The 16,400-nt window shown below is 41.2% G+C and overlaps 1 protein-coding gene across 5 annotated transcripts in view; it reads left to right on the top strand.

Moving 5' to 3' along the window:
- Window positions 1-16,400, top strand: part of ERBB4 (erb-b2 receptor tyrosine kinase 4) — a 608,029-nt gene that overhangs the window by 505,336 nt on the left and 86,293 nt on the right. For all 5 annotated transcript variants that reach the window (XM_027678007.1, XM_027678006.1, XM_027678008.1 and 2 more), the window contains one exon: window positions 3,676-3,861. In XM_027678007.1, coding sequence (XP_027533808.1) covers window positions 3,676-3,861 — 186 coding nt within the window. The remainder of the gene's footprint in view (window positions 1-3,675; window positions 3,862-16,400) is intronic.

Raw genomic sequence — 16,400 nt, 5'->3', positions numbered from 1 at the left:
CTGCCTGCAACAAGGTCTTTCTTTGCCAGCCCTCCCCTCAGATACACAGACACTGCAAGCACTGCTGCGAAGAAGGAGAGCCTTGTTTTTAAGTAACTTGTTTGAGACCTTGTAGTACCTGAGCCTCAGCTGGTCAGGGCTCACCACAGACCTGCACCTTAGAGGTAAAGGCAGGCTGAGCTCCAGAGCTGCTCCCTGTGTCTGAGCTGGCTGGCTTACAGCTGTGCTGCAGCAAGTAATACCTGAGCAGCAACAGCATACAGAAACTCCAGAAGGGGATTTGCTCTGGCTAGAGAGTTACTCCTGTGATAAACTTACTGCTCTTGCAGACAGAAGAAGGGTACCTGATGTCCAACAGGAGCCTTTCAAAACTGTCACCGCTCCTGTCATTTCTCAGATGCCAGTGTTACAAAGACTCTGACTCCCAGGGGAAAGATGAAGTACCATATCTTAATCATTTCTCTCCCCTCCATCCCTTTTATATTTCAACTGTCAAAGAAATTTTTTCAGGAAAGAAAAGGTAAAGTGATCTGGGGCACTGTTCCCACTTCTGCTTCAGACTTCCCATGTGATTGTGGATAGCAGGTTGTGCTTTTCTCTACCTCAGTTTCCTCTCCATTAAATTAGAATAGGCACAGTTTCAAACTCATTTGTGTAATTGTGCTAATTGAGTGTAGATACAAGTTCTGCAGACACATGGCTACCAAAAGATTCAGAAAATTGCAGAGGTTGGTTTTGAAAGATGTCAGTGCCACCCAGCCAAGTTTGTGAGTTTAGGTGTCTTACCTGATTAAATGTTTTAGAAAATACATAGAAAACACTCAGCAGAGTACCCAAGTGCCACAGAAACTGTAGCTCCAGGATCATTAGTGTCCAAATAGTTTTTGAAATGGGGATTCGTATTCCTTATTTGCTGAACAGATTTTTAAAATTCTGCTAAGTCATAATGTTTCTGTTGTTGTTGTTTGTCTGTTTTGTCTAATTAGGCTCTAGCAGAACAATTGCAATCTCTTTTACTTTGTGTTTGTGCTGTGCTGGATAGACATAGCCCAGAGTCTAGTTCTCCTGTAGATGCAAGTTCCAGAAAAATAACAGTAGTTTTACTAATGAGTAAAAACTATGTGAAGCCAGGATTCATGCTAAATTAGTATCCCTTAGTGGCTTAGACCTATAATGAAGGTTTCCTTGCTCTCTGGTATGTGTCTCAATTCATTATAGAACAGTCCATAATATTTTATTAACACATTTTTTTTTTCTGGAACTGTTCCCCAAAAGTATGTACTTTCCCGTAACATCAGAACAAGACAAATGGCACTGTTTGCTTTTATTATTGTACAGAAGTGTCTTTCCTTTGGACTCAGACAGACTTGGAAATGGTGAGTTGCAGAAGAGTAAGGGAGCACGTGCTTCAAAGTCTTATCTGATTCCTTGGTAGGCAAACAGAATATCTTGTCTGTGTTCTAATCAGTCCTCATTATAAAGAAAAGTATTCCAGCTCTCCGTTCTGGGGAAACTCTTACCTTTACTCAGAGAGGGAGTAGGCAACAAGTACGATCTCCTTATGCATCTGCAGGAGAAAAATGAATGGGGTAAAAAGAAAAAATGAGGCAGAGGAATTTTGTGCTCTGAAACTGGATACTGCACCTGTTGACAGGTATTTATTTTGGTGGCCTTCAGGGACATTTTCTAGTCACAGCAGAAGAAAGGCTAAAATTGTTTCAAGGAGACTCTATACTTAAGAGTTGAGTGAGTAGGAACTACAATAATCTGAATGTGAGCAAACCTACTTAAATTCAGATCCCTTTTCTAATTTCTTGTGTCGGAATCTTCCTCAGATCTGCTCCTCCGTCATTCCATCAAATAGCCCCCATTTATTCATTTATTTATTCTTCACATACATTTAGGAAGAAAAAGAAAGGAGTCGCTCCCCCCAATGGGGACCATCTGCTCTTTTCTTATTGGGAAGGAAAAAACCCTACAATTAGTGTCTTGTTCATCTTTTTGTTTTACCAAAAAAAGAAAGGGACAGAAAGAGAGAGAACTATTATGCAAATACTCTGCAATTTGGTTTCAAATAGTCTTTGTACTATGATGAGCAATTTCCTTTAATACAAACTCAGCCTACTTGCCAGAATTGGGGTTTTTTTGGTTGGTTTTTTTTTCCCCCCTTAATATAGGGAAGGGAAAAAAAACATCCAACTTTTATGAGTTGGGGGTATGCTATGTTCCTATGTTCCTGAGATGACAGCTCCAACTTTTTCTCATCCTTTTTTCTTTCTTTCTCTCTCTGGTACTATTTCAGCTGTTATTCTGTAAGTTGTCAGAAAGATGTCATATACGGGTTTTTTGGGGGAAAAAAAAGGCAACAAATCCAGAGAACCAAAATAGCTTTACAAAGCCACAATTTCATCTCCCTTTTCATTGTTCCATTGCCATGATGAAGCGGTCTTGAAATGGAGGAGTCAGCTTAGTGAATGAAAGAGAAGAGCTTTGTCCCTGCTGCATTTAAATGGCAGTTGCTTGTGATGGCAGCATTAGCTCTAAGAACAGTTATGGAGGTTTTTTATACAGAGCTTCTCTGCTACTTGTCAGTAGTGTGAGCTTTAGGGTTGAATAGCATAGCCAAGATTAAATCCTTCTGGTCCTTGTTTCTGGACAACCCAGCTTGGTAGCTGAAAACTTCTGTCTGGAAAAGACAAAGTCTAGAAAAAAGAAAGGAATATTTTTTCCTGTTTAATGTGTGAAAAACTGAAATGTGGAAAAAAACCAAAATGACTCATCCAAGATGTGTTGAAAGAGGACTTTGGAGGAATCAGGAGCTGATCTTTCAGGTTTAGAAAGCTGCTGCTTCCTGCAGTGATTTACTTGTGGATCGGGATACAGGGAGGAGTGCTGCTGCACTTGGGCTACTACTGCATTGTCACAAGCTCTGGTTTAGGCTATTGCTGTCCAGCAGTCAATGAGATGGTAACATGGTCATATCCTAATGGCTTAATGAATCCACTGACTTTCAGTGGGACTTAAGAGCATCAGGCGCATTTGAAAAGCCCACGCTAAACCTCCTGATTCTTAGACCTTTGCGGGTTGAACTTTGGGAAAGCATCAATCAACATGTAAATGTTACATGCTTAAGTCTATAAACACTGAGCATAAATTCTCTGTTCCAGTAGGACATTTTGGCATTCAAATTCAAGTTTCCTCGAATACCTTGTGAAGTAAGGCATAACTGGCCATCTTGCTATACACGAGAGGCAATAGTTTGCTTGCTTAATATGAAGCTGATGCTCCATGCATTGACCACAAGTATTCAGGAAGCAAAATTATGGGAAGTAAAATGAGCCCAAAGAGAACTTAAAGCAAAGTCTAGTGTGTCAGACTTACATCTTTGTTTCTGTGGCTGTAACGGGACAGGGAATGTAGGGAAGTGCAGAATTTTAGATCTGAGCCATGACTGGATCTGTGCAGATAGTCTGATTCTTTTGTTTGGGACTCACTACATCAAGTAGACGTTACATCAGACTGGACGTTCCCCAGGTATACCTAGCACTGGATAGACAGCATAGGAAGTCATGGTGCTTAGGGGACACTGGATCCCCTTTAGAGGTGCAACAGGAAATATCTTATGCATAGAGTCTTTAAGTTAATGGAGTAACTGGTTCACTTTTATTGTTACAGGAAGCTCTTATCATGGCCAGCATGGACCACCCACACCTGGTGAGACTCCTCGGCGTCTGCTTGAGCCCGACCATTCAGCTGGTCACTCAGCTGATGCCTCATGGCTGCCTGTTGGATTATGTTCATGAACATAAGGATAATATTGGTTCCCAGCTCCTGCTGAACTGGTGTGTCCAAATAGCTAAGGTACGTAGTTCAAGCTGTTCCCTTTTTTTTTTGTCATTTTCATAACTAACTTTTCAATAAGACTTCTATTTTTATTGGTGTTGGGTTTTTTTTCAGGGCTGCTTTTGTTTTCAAGAAGGCTGGGTAGTTCTTGAAGCACACTATTTTGGCTGCTTACAGTATTAGATTACTTGTCAGTATGTAAACCAAAGTGTTTTTCTTTACTGTCTTTCCAATTTAGTGTTAATGGGAGGGCATCTTTCAGGGTGGTGAGGGGAGAAGCCCCCCATGTGGCATCTGGGGCTGAACACAGGGTGATTTTTCGGCCTCTTCTACTGTTCACTATTCATACATACGGATTTAACCTTATGGTAGTTTTCAACCTTTCTGAATCGGCATTGCCAGTTAAATTCTGATACGCCGTCAGTTGTCTGCCCCCACACTGCCAGGAAGATAAATATTCACTTCATGCCATTCCTTGGGGAACCACTGTGGTTTTGCTGTGTTTAAAACTATCACAACAGCTGAGGCTGGAGGGCAATACTGCTCATCTCTGCATAATGGGAAGTCTCAAGGACTGGACCCCACTTTTCTTGCTGTGGTGTAATGGTCTCTGCCTTCCTGGGGCTTTGTAGGACCAAGAGTGAAGCCTTTATCATACAGATGCAGGCTGGATCATCCAGGATCAGATCTGTTGTCAAACCTTCCTGAAGGTGACAGTAGATGAAGCAACCATAATGCTGGGTAGAGGAGTTGGTCTATAAAAGAGGTGGGGGGAATCCAAACCTCACAATCTGATGTTGCAGCATTTTATAGGCATGTTAATGCCTTGTGCTGTGGTGGTAAAGCAGTCAGAGTTACCTGGAGTATTGGAACACACTGGTGGGGATTGTCTGTACCTGAAGATTTGCAAAAGTTTATTTAGGGCTGTTACCAGATCAAGGAAGGTAGGAGAGAAAATACATATTCCTGTTTGAGTCCTTCCTCTCAACACAACCTCCCTCCCATCTGTTCTTCATTCTTTCGATAGTGGCTTTTATTATTTATTACAAAACATTTACACAGTGGCATCCATGCAAAGGTAATCCACCTTTATTTTCATTTTGTGCATGTGTATGGCCGTTGATTCCTTGGGTTAGTGACTGTACTTGCTTTGCCATGGACCTTACGTGGGCAGCTGATTTAGTGAAGCAGAGAGCCTAATCCATAACAAAGCTGACAGATGTATGGGAGGATCTGTGGAAGGCAGGTCATGGCTTTCCCATGGTGATTCTTATCAAAGTGAAACAGGTTCTAAGGTGATTTCTATTGTAAATGGTTTCAGCTTAATGCAGGAATTGGATTTAGGTACACTTCTTGGAAAATCATTGTCTGATGGTTTTCTTGATCACCCTGTGATATGGGAGGAGGAGATTATTACAGATATTTGGGTTCTGAGGTGGTTGGGTAACCAAGCAGTGCAAAGAAGTGAGATCATACATGTAATATTAATTGATGAAGTGTCAGGAAGAGAAAGGGGCTTTCTTTGCGATAAAAGGTGGCCTATTATTGAGGGAGTGTAGTGAAGTTTCGTTGTTTAGTGAAATTTAATTAAATTCATCATCTTCTGTATCACAATAGTCTTGGGGTTAATTTTGTCTTGGCCTCAGTTTGCAGCATGAATCTCATCCACCTGGCTCCCCATAAAGGAGACAGCAGCAAGGGACTGTTTTCCTGAAGAAGTGCACTACTTGGTCCATACAGCTGATTCATTAGCTCTGGGCCATCCCAGTTTGTCTGGAGTATTTTCTCCTTGGTGTTTAATAGGGGATGGCTTGTTCTGGTTAAGAAGGTCACCACAGTTAGTGCTTCCATGCCATGCCAGTGTGGTGCAATCCTGTTGTGGAAGTAGACTCCAAAGCATAAAAATATACCTTAAAGTCTTATTTTCTTCTTGTTTTTGTAGTCCTTGTACATTAAAAATCATTGCTGTCAGGTTTCATCTGTGCATAAAGATACACAGGCTCCTATATAACAATTAAGAGAGTAAAGAGAGGGACATAAGAGTCTGTGCATACCATATAATGTATGCAAATTCTGCACACAATTTTCTGCATTGCACTGTGCTTTCTAGTGGGATACCAGAATGAATACCTGTTCCCTTGCTATCTGACAGACTGTAATGTCGATTGGGGTTAGAAGACATACACAAGAAAATGCTTCACAGCTGGTAGGAAGAATAATATTTGAGATCCCCAGACAGGGAGACCCCTTATCCCAAAAGGTGGAATAAAAGTAATACTTGTTTTCCATTCATCTGTCACATTTAACAGTGACTAGGAATCAGTCTGCAGCCTGTAAACAGGAAAGATTCAGTTTGCCTGGAAATATACTGGTCTCCAGAAGCATTAGTGCAGAAGGTGGCTGTTGCATCAAGCACAAGTTCCCATTCACTGCTGGAGAGGTCTGTGTGTTCCACAGTGCTCCACGTATCGGGCTCTGCCATATGGCTTGAGAATGTCTTTCCACGTCTTGCTTTCCCAGCCTTTTGGAAATGATTGGTTGTGTCCTTCTGAAAGGTACCAAAAACATGATTAGCAATGTAATAAGAGGCAAAAATGATTGAGTGACTCCCCAGTCCTATTCTCTGCTCCCTGAAGCAGCTTCTGGTGTCTTTTGTTACGTACATCTTTCTACCTTCACCATCACTGCTTTAGTGGTGAGAATTTTCTCCAACAGGAAGAGGACTGAAGGAAATGCTTTAAATCTGAAGTTAAGGCTGATTTTTACAAATTGTTTAAAATCAAGTAGCTACTGCAATACAGTTTCTCCCTAACTGTGCTTTTCTCCATCTGCCAGTGTACGGGAATTTATTTATTGAAGTCACTGCTTCAGAGTTCACTTCTTCTGCCAGGCTGTTCATTTCCATATGTCTCTAATTCTGTACAACTGGATGCATAAACTAGTTGGATGCTATTCCTGGTTGCCAACCGCTATATGGCTCTAGAGATCACTTCTGAAGGTTGACGACAGGGCAGTTTTTAAGTATTATCTACTGCCAATTGGAAAAAGCTTGGGTGCTTTTTCTCTTTTTGCTTATACAGATTGTCTTGAATTTATTGTCATGTTACATCATTGTAGGGTAATTGTGTTCTTCTTCCAGAAGCTTTAGTGTCTTATTTTACGGATTAAAGATGTAAAAACAGAGTAGTGCCCAATCATTCTGCATAAAACATGGTTGTCAGACAGCAGCTGTGTCTAAGGGGGTTCTTCCCTTCTGCTTTGCGGATACACAAGGCACCTCCTTGTATCTCACTTCGATGTGAACTGTCTTGCTTAGGAACTGAAAGTTTAACCTTGTAGCTCTGAGATCAGCACAGCAATTTTATGTGGAGTTTGATGTCCACTAAAGGAGTAAACTGTGCTCACATATCAAGATTCTTTGTAGAGTGAGAGCAAGAGTGACAATCTTGGTGACCTTAGGGTATGGAAGGGTGGAAGGAGTAACACTTAATGAACATCCTTAGTGTTGGCTGCTTGAGAAACAGATTGAGAATCAAATGCTGTAAGGATGGCACAAGCCTAGAAATGAATTCTCAGTAGCTGAATTTATGTCCTTCTCAACCACTGTGTGTCAGATACATGTAAATCACAAAGACTGAACAAACGAACAGAAAAAGGTGCTGTGTGCATTGATATTTCAATGTGTTTGATACAATTTCTCTCAGCAAGGGCTGTCCAAACACACTCTCCCACAGGTGTGGAAGTGAGGAAATTCTTACGGAAATGTGTTCAAGAAGGGAAGAAACATCTTGAGGTTTCAGTCAGGAAGAGCTGCTTGCCCTCTGCCACTGGGTGAGATTAACTAAGGCACCTCTATTTGAGCCTGTGTCTGCTCTCTGTTACTCTAGTGGAAAATAAGCCTAAATTCTATGGAATTACTATTGTGGGCCTTTGTGCTGTGCCAAGTGCTCTCTCTCTCTTTCAATGGCATCTAGAAATGCAGTTTTGCTTCTGCACTGTTATATACAACATTTGTAACTTCAACATAGACCTGGGCAGTCATATCTACTGTTTTAAATGGGGGGGGTGTGGTTTTGTTACAATTAATGGTTTCATTCGCTGCTGTTGATTTGCAAGTACATCTGTGCCGGTTTTGCTGAGCAGTGTTCAAATGCAGAAGAACTTTTCCTGCCCCAAAGAAGTCAAGGCAGAGGTAGAGTCAGGAAGCAATCTTCCCCAGACAAAGCAGCTTGTCTACCAACATCTGGCCTGTGGAGGAGAGCTCAGCTCTCTTAGGTCTAAGCTGGTGCCCCACTCTATTCTGCCCTATATCCCCCAGGGGCTGCCAGACCTGTTTTTCGTGTTCTGAACTATAATAATTCTTTGACAACCCCTCAGAATACTAACGAGGTAAAGAAGAAGTAGGTTGATACAGTGGAATGTCATGGAAGGAAAATCAAGTACTTAGGAGATTACTTTTTATACCTTTTCAATATAAAAGAATTCTCAAATTACCTTAACTAAAGCCCTGCACAGCATCAGTTATCCGGGTATGCAGGAAAACAATGTTTGAAAACACTCTAGGAAAGAGAAAGAGAGAGGAACTTGGGGATTGAATTTTAATGAAGTGGATGCACATCTTTAAGTCTGCTGAGTATTATTCCAGCACACTTGGAGTCTTTGCTTTCTCTAAGGATTCCCTGCCAGAAGTACAGATCTGCAGCTGGAAGCCTCTAGGAGCTATCAAGCTAAAGGCTCTTGCAAAGCCTCATTGCTGCTTATTTCTGCCACCCTGTTACATGTCCTGTTCAGCTTGCTCAGGTTCCAGGGCTCTGTGCCCTTGTGCAGTTCTCTTGGCAAAGCAGGGCTTGTCCACTGCCTGCTCCTGAAGCCTCTCTCCCTCCCAGGCTTTTTGGAAAGGTGTATTTATTACTGCCCCGGGCAGCGCTTCTAACTGGATGTAAACTCACAGGCTATGTGAAATTCGAAGGATCAATGTTGATTTATGCAACTGAGAAGCTGATCCAGAAGCTGGTACAGCACTTACCTCACATTCTAAATTCCATGAGTTTCAGCCTGCATTGCTCATGTCTGGAGTGAGGGAGGGTCTGAGTAGGGAGGCCTGGAGGTAAGTGAGGTTGCACTGTGAGATGAGGAGACTTTCTTCTCCATAAAGACTCGAAGGATTAGGAATGAGTCATTGATAGAGACAGTATTTGTTACTCTGCTACAGATGGGATGGGAGAGAAGCTGTGTGAAATGAGAGGAATCAGGGGTAACTGGACAGGTTGGGAAGAGGTGGAGGACAGTGGCTGTGGTTCAAGGTTTTTCTTTTTCATTAAAGAAGCCTACCCTACAGCTCAGTGACTATTCCATCATGGAGTGAACAAAGGAGCTTAATGACAGTCATCTATCAGCTGTCCACATTTTAAGCTTCAAGATGTCTCTATTCCCAAAGCTCCTTGCCATGACAAGGCTAATTGTATAATTATAATGCTATACCAACCCCTCCTGACGTGCTCACACTGGCAAGGACCAGGACTAAGGGCTGTGATAATTATCCCTGCAAGCAAGTCCATTAGCATAAATGTAGTTTACTAATGGGGCTGCTCTATGAGGAAGTGCAGTGTACAGAAGAGTGGGATCTAAACCAAGGGCTGTGAAATTAAAGCCATATTGAAACAAGGCTTTAATTGTGTGGAGCAGCACAATCAGAATGGGTGGGGAAAGTATCATTTTTGTCTCTTGAATCCCTCTACAATTTACTTTTACTATTCATCATGATTATTTTTCCTACTCTGCTGGAAAGCTTGGATATCCACAGATTGAAAGGAAGGACCCTTTTTCTAATGTTGTTGGAGAGCTCTCACTGAAAAAAGTTATGTCATCAAGTCTCAGAGGGGAATTACCTCACCTTGCCCATGCCCAGGGATTTTTTTTAGTACCCTGCCAGGCATCTCCCTGGGTTACAAAGGTTCATAAAAGCTTGAGAAGCCATTGCAACAAAATTGAGGTGGATCTTGCAGAGTTCCTTATCCTAGCTTTTAATTTCTAAATGGTGGAAGGGGACAGTTTTCTTTCTTGCTGTGATGAACTGGACTGTCTTGGGTTTTGTGAACTGCTGAAGATGCTTCTTTTGATCCTCTCTGATATTAAGAATTTTTTTTTCCATCTGAGGCAGGGCAGGAAGTAAATGTTAGGACTTTGGTCATCATGTCTGATCTGCCATGCTCAGATTGATGTGGGCATGTTGAATGCAGCCACTGCTAGTAGGCTGAGACGTAGCATCAGGGCCTGGAGCCTCTTCCCTTGAGCCTTAGTTGCAGTGGCTGGAAATAATACTACAAATACATCAGGGAATTGGATCCTATTAAAAATAATTGCAGCACCTTTGCACTTTGCATGTTTCCTTGGCAGGCACAGTACTCCACGTTTTCCTGCACAGTTGTGTACGTACTGATAGAAAATTTAACACAGTCTCCTCCCTCTTTCTTCACCAGACATTTCATCTGGAGCATTGCACTGGTTTAGCAACTTCTTTATCTTTTCTACCAAACTCAGTAGTCCACAGAAGTTTCATGTGAAATGAAGGAATGCACAATAAAGTTCAACTTAAATGCTGAACAAGTTTTTTTCATTTCTCTTTTTCTCCTTTTATCTCAGACTTACTGTCCACTCATCAAATTACAGTCATTCTTTCTCTGAAAAATTTTGTCTTTCACTTTCTTTACTTCTGTCTTTCCCCTACTTTTGCAGTGCTTTGTGTCAACCTCTGTTTCCTGTTGCTCTTTCTTCTTCATTCTCATTCCCTGGCTACTTGGCTTCCTCTAGCTGGTACCTGCTCCGTGCTCTGGAGGAACACAGGAGCATCATGCCTGCCACCCAGCTGAATTCTTATGTCAGCATGTCTCAGTGAAGGGTTTGGAAAGGACCTCAGTTTCTTCATTTGTCTCTTAATAATGCACTTGGTTTTGAGGTTTTAATACCAGCTAACTGATGACTGCATGAACCCCACGTACCATTCTAGTTTGTGGGGGAGGGATACTGGAGTCTGGAAGATTGCATCAGAACCACAGGAACAAAAATGTAAGATTGGTTTATATAAAAATTACAGAGATACCTTTTTCCCAGCTTTATGCTCTGACCTCTGGTTCTCTGAGGCTATTTTACATGCTCTAATAACCTCAGTGTGATAGTATTTGAGTTATTTATGGTCTTCACTGTGTGTGTTATATATATTTGGTCATTAGCTCTAGAGCTGGGTGGAATGACTCAACCTTTGAAGGTGACTACCTCTCTCCACTGACGATGTAAAGACAAGCGTAGGCTAACCTTGAAGCTCTCTGACAGCTTAATTTGCAGGGGGATAAATGTGAAGGGTGCAGGTGATGACAAGGACACAAAGGAAATCTGGATCAAAGCAGGTGCTGGAGGACTAAGCTAAGGTTGGAACTACTAACACAGGTGTGGTTGTATTTCGTTCCTGCACAGTGAGACACATGCTCTTAGTGAGCTGTGCCCTTGGTTCTGCCTGAGGTCCTGGGAGCAGGGATATTAATTCAGCTTAGCAGTGACTGGGAGGGGTTTATAGTAGGTAGTAATTGTTTTTTTCTCCCGTCTTAATCTGAGTCCTTATCTAGGCTGCTTCTTCCCTTCTCCCAAAAAATCCAGTGGTTCCAAAAACAGTTCTATGGTTCATGGCTGATAGGAAGAAAAGCAGAATTTTCAGCCATTTACAAACCACATCTGCAATAAATGAACAATTTATTGCAGAGCAACAATTTATTGTTTTGTCAAATTAAAGGTGCACTTAGCCCTGACATTTATAGGGTCTCTGATATTGGGGACCTGACAGCCCCAGGCTACAGAAACTCTGGATGTTTTGCCTCAGTGCACCAGCACTCTCATCCAACACAGTGAGCTGCACCAGGGGGACATGGGAGACACACAACACTAGATTTTTCCTAGCACTGCCCAACAAGACTGGCTTGGGAAAGCATTATTGAAAACCACTTCTAAATTGAATTCAAGATATTATAGGAGCACCTACTAGGGTCTGTCAAGATTTCCATTATGAGCACATATTTTTGAGGTTTATAACTCGACCATAAAATTCTGCAGGACTGTGACTTAGCATAAAATGTCTCAGCCCAAAGCGGTTTTTTTTATTATTATTCCAGAAATATATGTATTTGGCTATTTTTAAGTTGCTGAAGTTCAGAAACAAAAGCTGGATTTCTTTCTCTATATACCCATAAATTAAAATGCATTTTCCCCTAGTGAGTACCTTTCTTTCAACATTGTATTTTATAAGATAAATTATCCTGCTTGGATAACTACAAAAAACTAAGGGCCAAGGCACTGATGTTACAAGTTAGGATGCCCCACGTTTTTGAAAAATACCACAGTATGGCCATGCCCCACAAAAACCTATTTATAAACCCACATTAGAGTCTTCAGGAAACTCTGCAAGGGCATTTGCAAAAGGTTCCGGGGCTCTAAAGAATGTTCCCATATTTGAATAGAGCTTAGCTTTCACAACTAGCTAGATCTCCCAGTGGTACATGGAAGAACTGAGCTAATGAAAGGGAAGGGAGATGCTCAGCAGAAGCTGTTCCAGATGAGGGGTGTGGTCCATAAGCATGATATCAAATCTAGCTGATGTCGATTAACAGAAGAGCTACTGACTGTCCCAAATCCAGATCTGTCTTTGGAAAAACACGACATTGCCCACTTTCCATGTGTAATTGCTTCTCTGTCCAAGTGGGAGCCAGGGGTAGCAGTGGAGTGAATCCTGTTGTCTCCCTGTCCTGGTATGATGTGCTGTATCAGGAGCCCACAAAACAAAGTACAAAATCAGTAGTCACTTGATATCCTTTTAAAAAAAACCTTTCTGAGGTATATCTCAGGCCATAAATGAGACCTGAAGATAACACCTTACATCCTGGTACTGGGATGATACATTCCTTTCACCCCAAAGCCAAGTTTAACAGAAATACCAGAACAGCATAGGTGATAGAAAATGCCCTGAAACTGTGTTTCCCTGGGACACAGCAGTGAATACACCCACAGCAGTGAGAAGCAGCCACTTACACAGCTCCTCCATGAACTGAGGCTAACAGGGCAGCGTGTCAGAAGCAATGCACTTCCTGCAGGTGCTCTGTGATCTCTGGGGTGCTCCTGTGCAACGCAGAAGGCCAAGGTAAGTCTGCTTAATATACCGTGAGAGGGGAGGGGGCAGTTCCAAGCTGCCGCTGGCACCGTTTCAGGAGCCGTGCCAGACCTCAAGCCTGCAGGGTCATCTGGCAGTCAGGTGTCATCAGTCAGCATTCTCCCACTTTCCTGCATCCCATCTGTTTCTGTCTGGTCTGTTTGCGCAAATTAACTCTCAGTGTGCAGCAATTCTCACTGTAGTTGTGTTTTCTTTCTTTGCCCTGCGACCTCAGTGCTTTCTTAATCTTTGCCCTATCTGTGGGACAGAGTAAAATCCTGGCTGCTTCTATTTTTATTTACTAACTGTCCATGGTAGCAGAGGGGATCATATTCCACGCTCCTGCAACACATTAATATTTTCTGATTAGAGAGGAAATCAGATTGGGTTATGTATCCCAGGAAAAGTACCAAGCATTAAAAGAATGCATTGCCCTGAGCTGAAACCGTTCTGAACAGTTCTGAATTTTCCAAATAAATAATTTTTTTCAAGACCTCGGAAAAGTCTTTGGATTTATATTACCTTTCTAAAAAATTAATTTTAAAACAAATTGTTTTCAAACAAAAAAATACAGCTGTCTTTCATAAACGTTCTCGTTCTGCTTTTACAAAATGGTATTTTGTCAGGTTGTTTCACACATATAACCCAAGTCCGTTTTAGAGACAGCAACTTTATTTTTCCATAAACATTGATTTGACCAGTATTTTCTAGGAATCTGTGTATATAACTAAAATGCTACAATGTAATAGAATTTGGGTTTGTGTTTAGGCTCAACTTGTATTACTTTCATCGTGAATTCCTTTACATAGGGACTTGCGTCAGCAGTCTCCCATATCATGGATGTTGCATTTCAAGCAGCTTAACTTGGAATAATCTCATCCTGTGCTTTGTGTTATGATTGTTGCACTCCCCTATCATACTTGAGCACTCTCAAAATATTAGTGTCTTCCCACCCAGCAGTCCTGCTAAGCAGGGCAATATCATTGTCCTAGTGGATGAGGAACTGCAGAGTCGAAAGGCCAGGCGATGTGTCAGGGCTCCGAGGTTGGAGCAGATGACTTTATTTTCCAAAATACAGGTTTACTTCCTAACCTTTGAACACTCTTTTCTTTCCGCAAGGCATAAATGCTATTTATGTGCACAAGGCAAATAGAGGATTTGGTTTTGGTGTTTCTGATTTGAAAAATTACTCTTTCTGCAATTATTTTGTTTTGTTTGGGTTTTCTCCTTCACGTTTTTGGATTTAAATACAAACTGGGTCATCTCACATAAAGACAGAAATAAGACTAAAACACACCAACCAGGTGATGTAGATGAGATGTGTCATCATCGCCAGATGAAGGTCTGACTTTACCTCCTATAGGTAACAGTGAAAAATATCCACTTGTACCCAAAAAATGAAGTTAAATTGTAAAAGCTCTAGTGGTTTTGGGGTATGCAAGGTTCCTCATAGTACTGATTAAATGTTGGTGTGCATTTAGTTGAGCTAAATGAAGTTTTGTATGCTGAATGTTAGCTATAAATTTATCATGGTTAAATACCCAAGAGGAAAACAAGTATGTGAGGTAAAGGACAGCAGTGGCATGAGGATGAATGAGTCTTAACTGGCTATGAATAAATTTAGAGCAGAGATTAGAAGAAGGTTATTTGGCACTTTAAGTGGTAAGGTTCTCAAACCTAGTAGAAATAATGGAGGCAAAATAATTAATGACTTTTAAGATGGAGCTTGATAAGTTTATCGGGCAAATTTGGGCCGAATGGCACACAAATTCAAGGGCCAGAATTTGATGACAGGTTTGCTTTTAGTTCTCTGTTTTGAAGCTGAGTAGTAACAGAACAAGAATAAACAATGAAAGGATGTGTTCCCACGATTTTCTGTGGGACAGCCCAGGTCTGAAAATTGGAGCTTCAGGAAATAGAGATCGAGTTGTGTCTTGCACTTTGAATTGTTTCTTGTTTTTCTGTTTCTTACTTGCTCACCTTAATCATTCTTAATTCAAATTAAATCAGATTCTCATTCCATTAGCTGAACTGAATAATGCATCACTCTGAGTTTTCATTGAAATCAGCAACCTATTCATGCAGTGATGATGCTGCTCTTGTGAGTAAACAGATCAGAATCAATCCCGTAGTTCAGCCTGCTTCACCCTAAGAAAGAAAATGAAACTTTCATTTTATCTCTCTTTTTTTATCCCTTGCCTTTGCCTGGGGCTTGCTATCAGTAATTCATAGTATGTGTACAGTAGGTGGAAAAAGCACTTAATGGAATTATTTAATGAAGACTTTATTACATTTAAACATAAGTGCTCTAGTTTGTGTTGGAGACTTAAGACTCACAACAGTTCTTCTGCAAAACTGGCTCTTCAGCGGTTCTGATTTTGGCTACATTTAAAAAAATACTTCATTATAGTTCAAAGCTTAGACACACCTGGACAATATTTTATTGAAGAGGGAATTTGTTCCGTGTTTTTCCAGTCTTTTCTTCTCTATCTTGCCTTCTAACTCTCTATGTTGCTGGTGAGATATTCAGACCTACACATCTTTTTGGACTACCAGTATTCACAGAATAATGTCTCATCCTGTCTGTCACTGTTGTTGCATCCCTCCCATTAGTTATGAATTCTTTTCTACTCTGCTTCGTACAAGTACAGCTTGTTACCTCCTCCTCTGTAATCTTTCCAATTTTGCTCTTACTTGACTTTTTTTCACATATACTGTTCTGTCTTTTTAAGACTAAAATCCTAATAATGGTGTTATGCTCTGTACAGCTCTGTGTATCTCAAATTGTAAGACTAATTCTTCTTACATCTCATTTTAAAACCATGAATGCCAGAAAGGAAATTTAATCACAGCGGTAGTAGAAAAACTGTGTTTGGCAGCTCTATAATGGTACTGTGTTATGGGATTTTTAACTTTGCCTCCCAAACCAAGGTAAGCATAATTTGTGGCATTTTATTTTGTTCACAGAAAATTGTGAAGGCTTTTGTAATCATCACTATGATAAACAAAACAAAATAACCCACTTCTCTTAATGAGTTCTGTCCATCTTTGACATAGTCATGGACACTTCCAAGGTGCCATGGTCCCTTGGCCCCAACTGGCATGTTTCTTAGAGGGAACCCCAGGACCCACTTTGTTGGGCTAAGGCTGTGAACTGCTCCACTGTGACTGAAAAGACTGGCTTTGGTTTAGACTGTACTTCCTCAGGGTCCATGGAGAAGCTAAGTGATGGTCAGCCAGGGATTTCATGAAATACACTTATTTTAGGGATAAATCACAGAGTATGGTAATAAAGTGATCTCTAAAGCAAGCAGGCTTTTGCCCCTTTCTCTGTACAGTCCCACCCAACACCCATTTTCTGTCTTCT

The sequence above is a fragment of the Neopelma chrysocephalum genome, unplaced genomic scaffold (assembly GCF_003984885.1).
Source record: "Neopelma chrysocephalum unplaced genomic scaffold, ASM398488v2 Primary Assembly neopelma1_44, whole genome shotgun sequence".
Lineage (NCBI taxonomy): Eukaryota > Metazoa > Chordata > Aves > Passeriformes > Pipridae > Neopelma > Neopelma chrysocephalum.
Note: the sequence above shows the minus strand (reverse complement) of the source record. Positions and strands in the feature narration are given on the sequence as shown.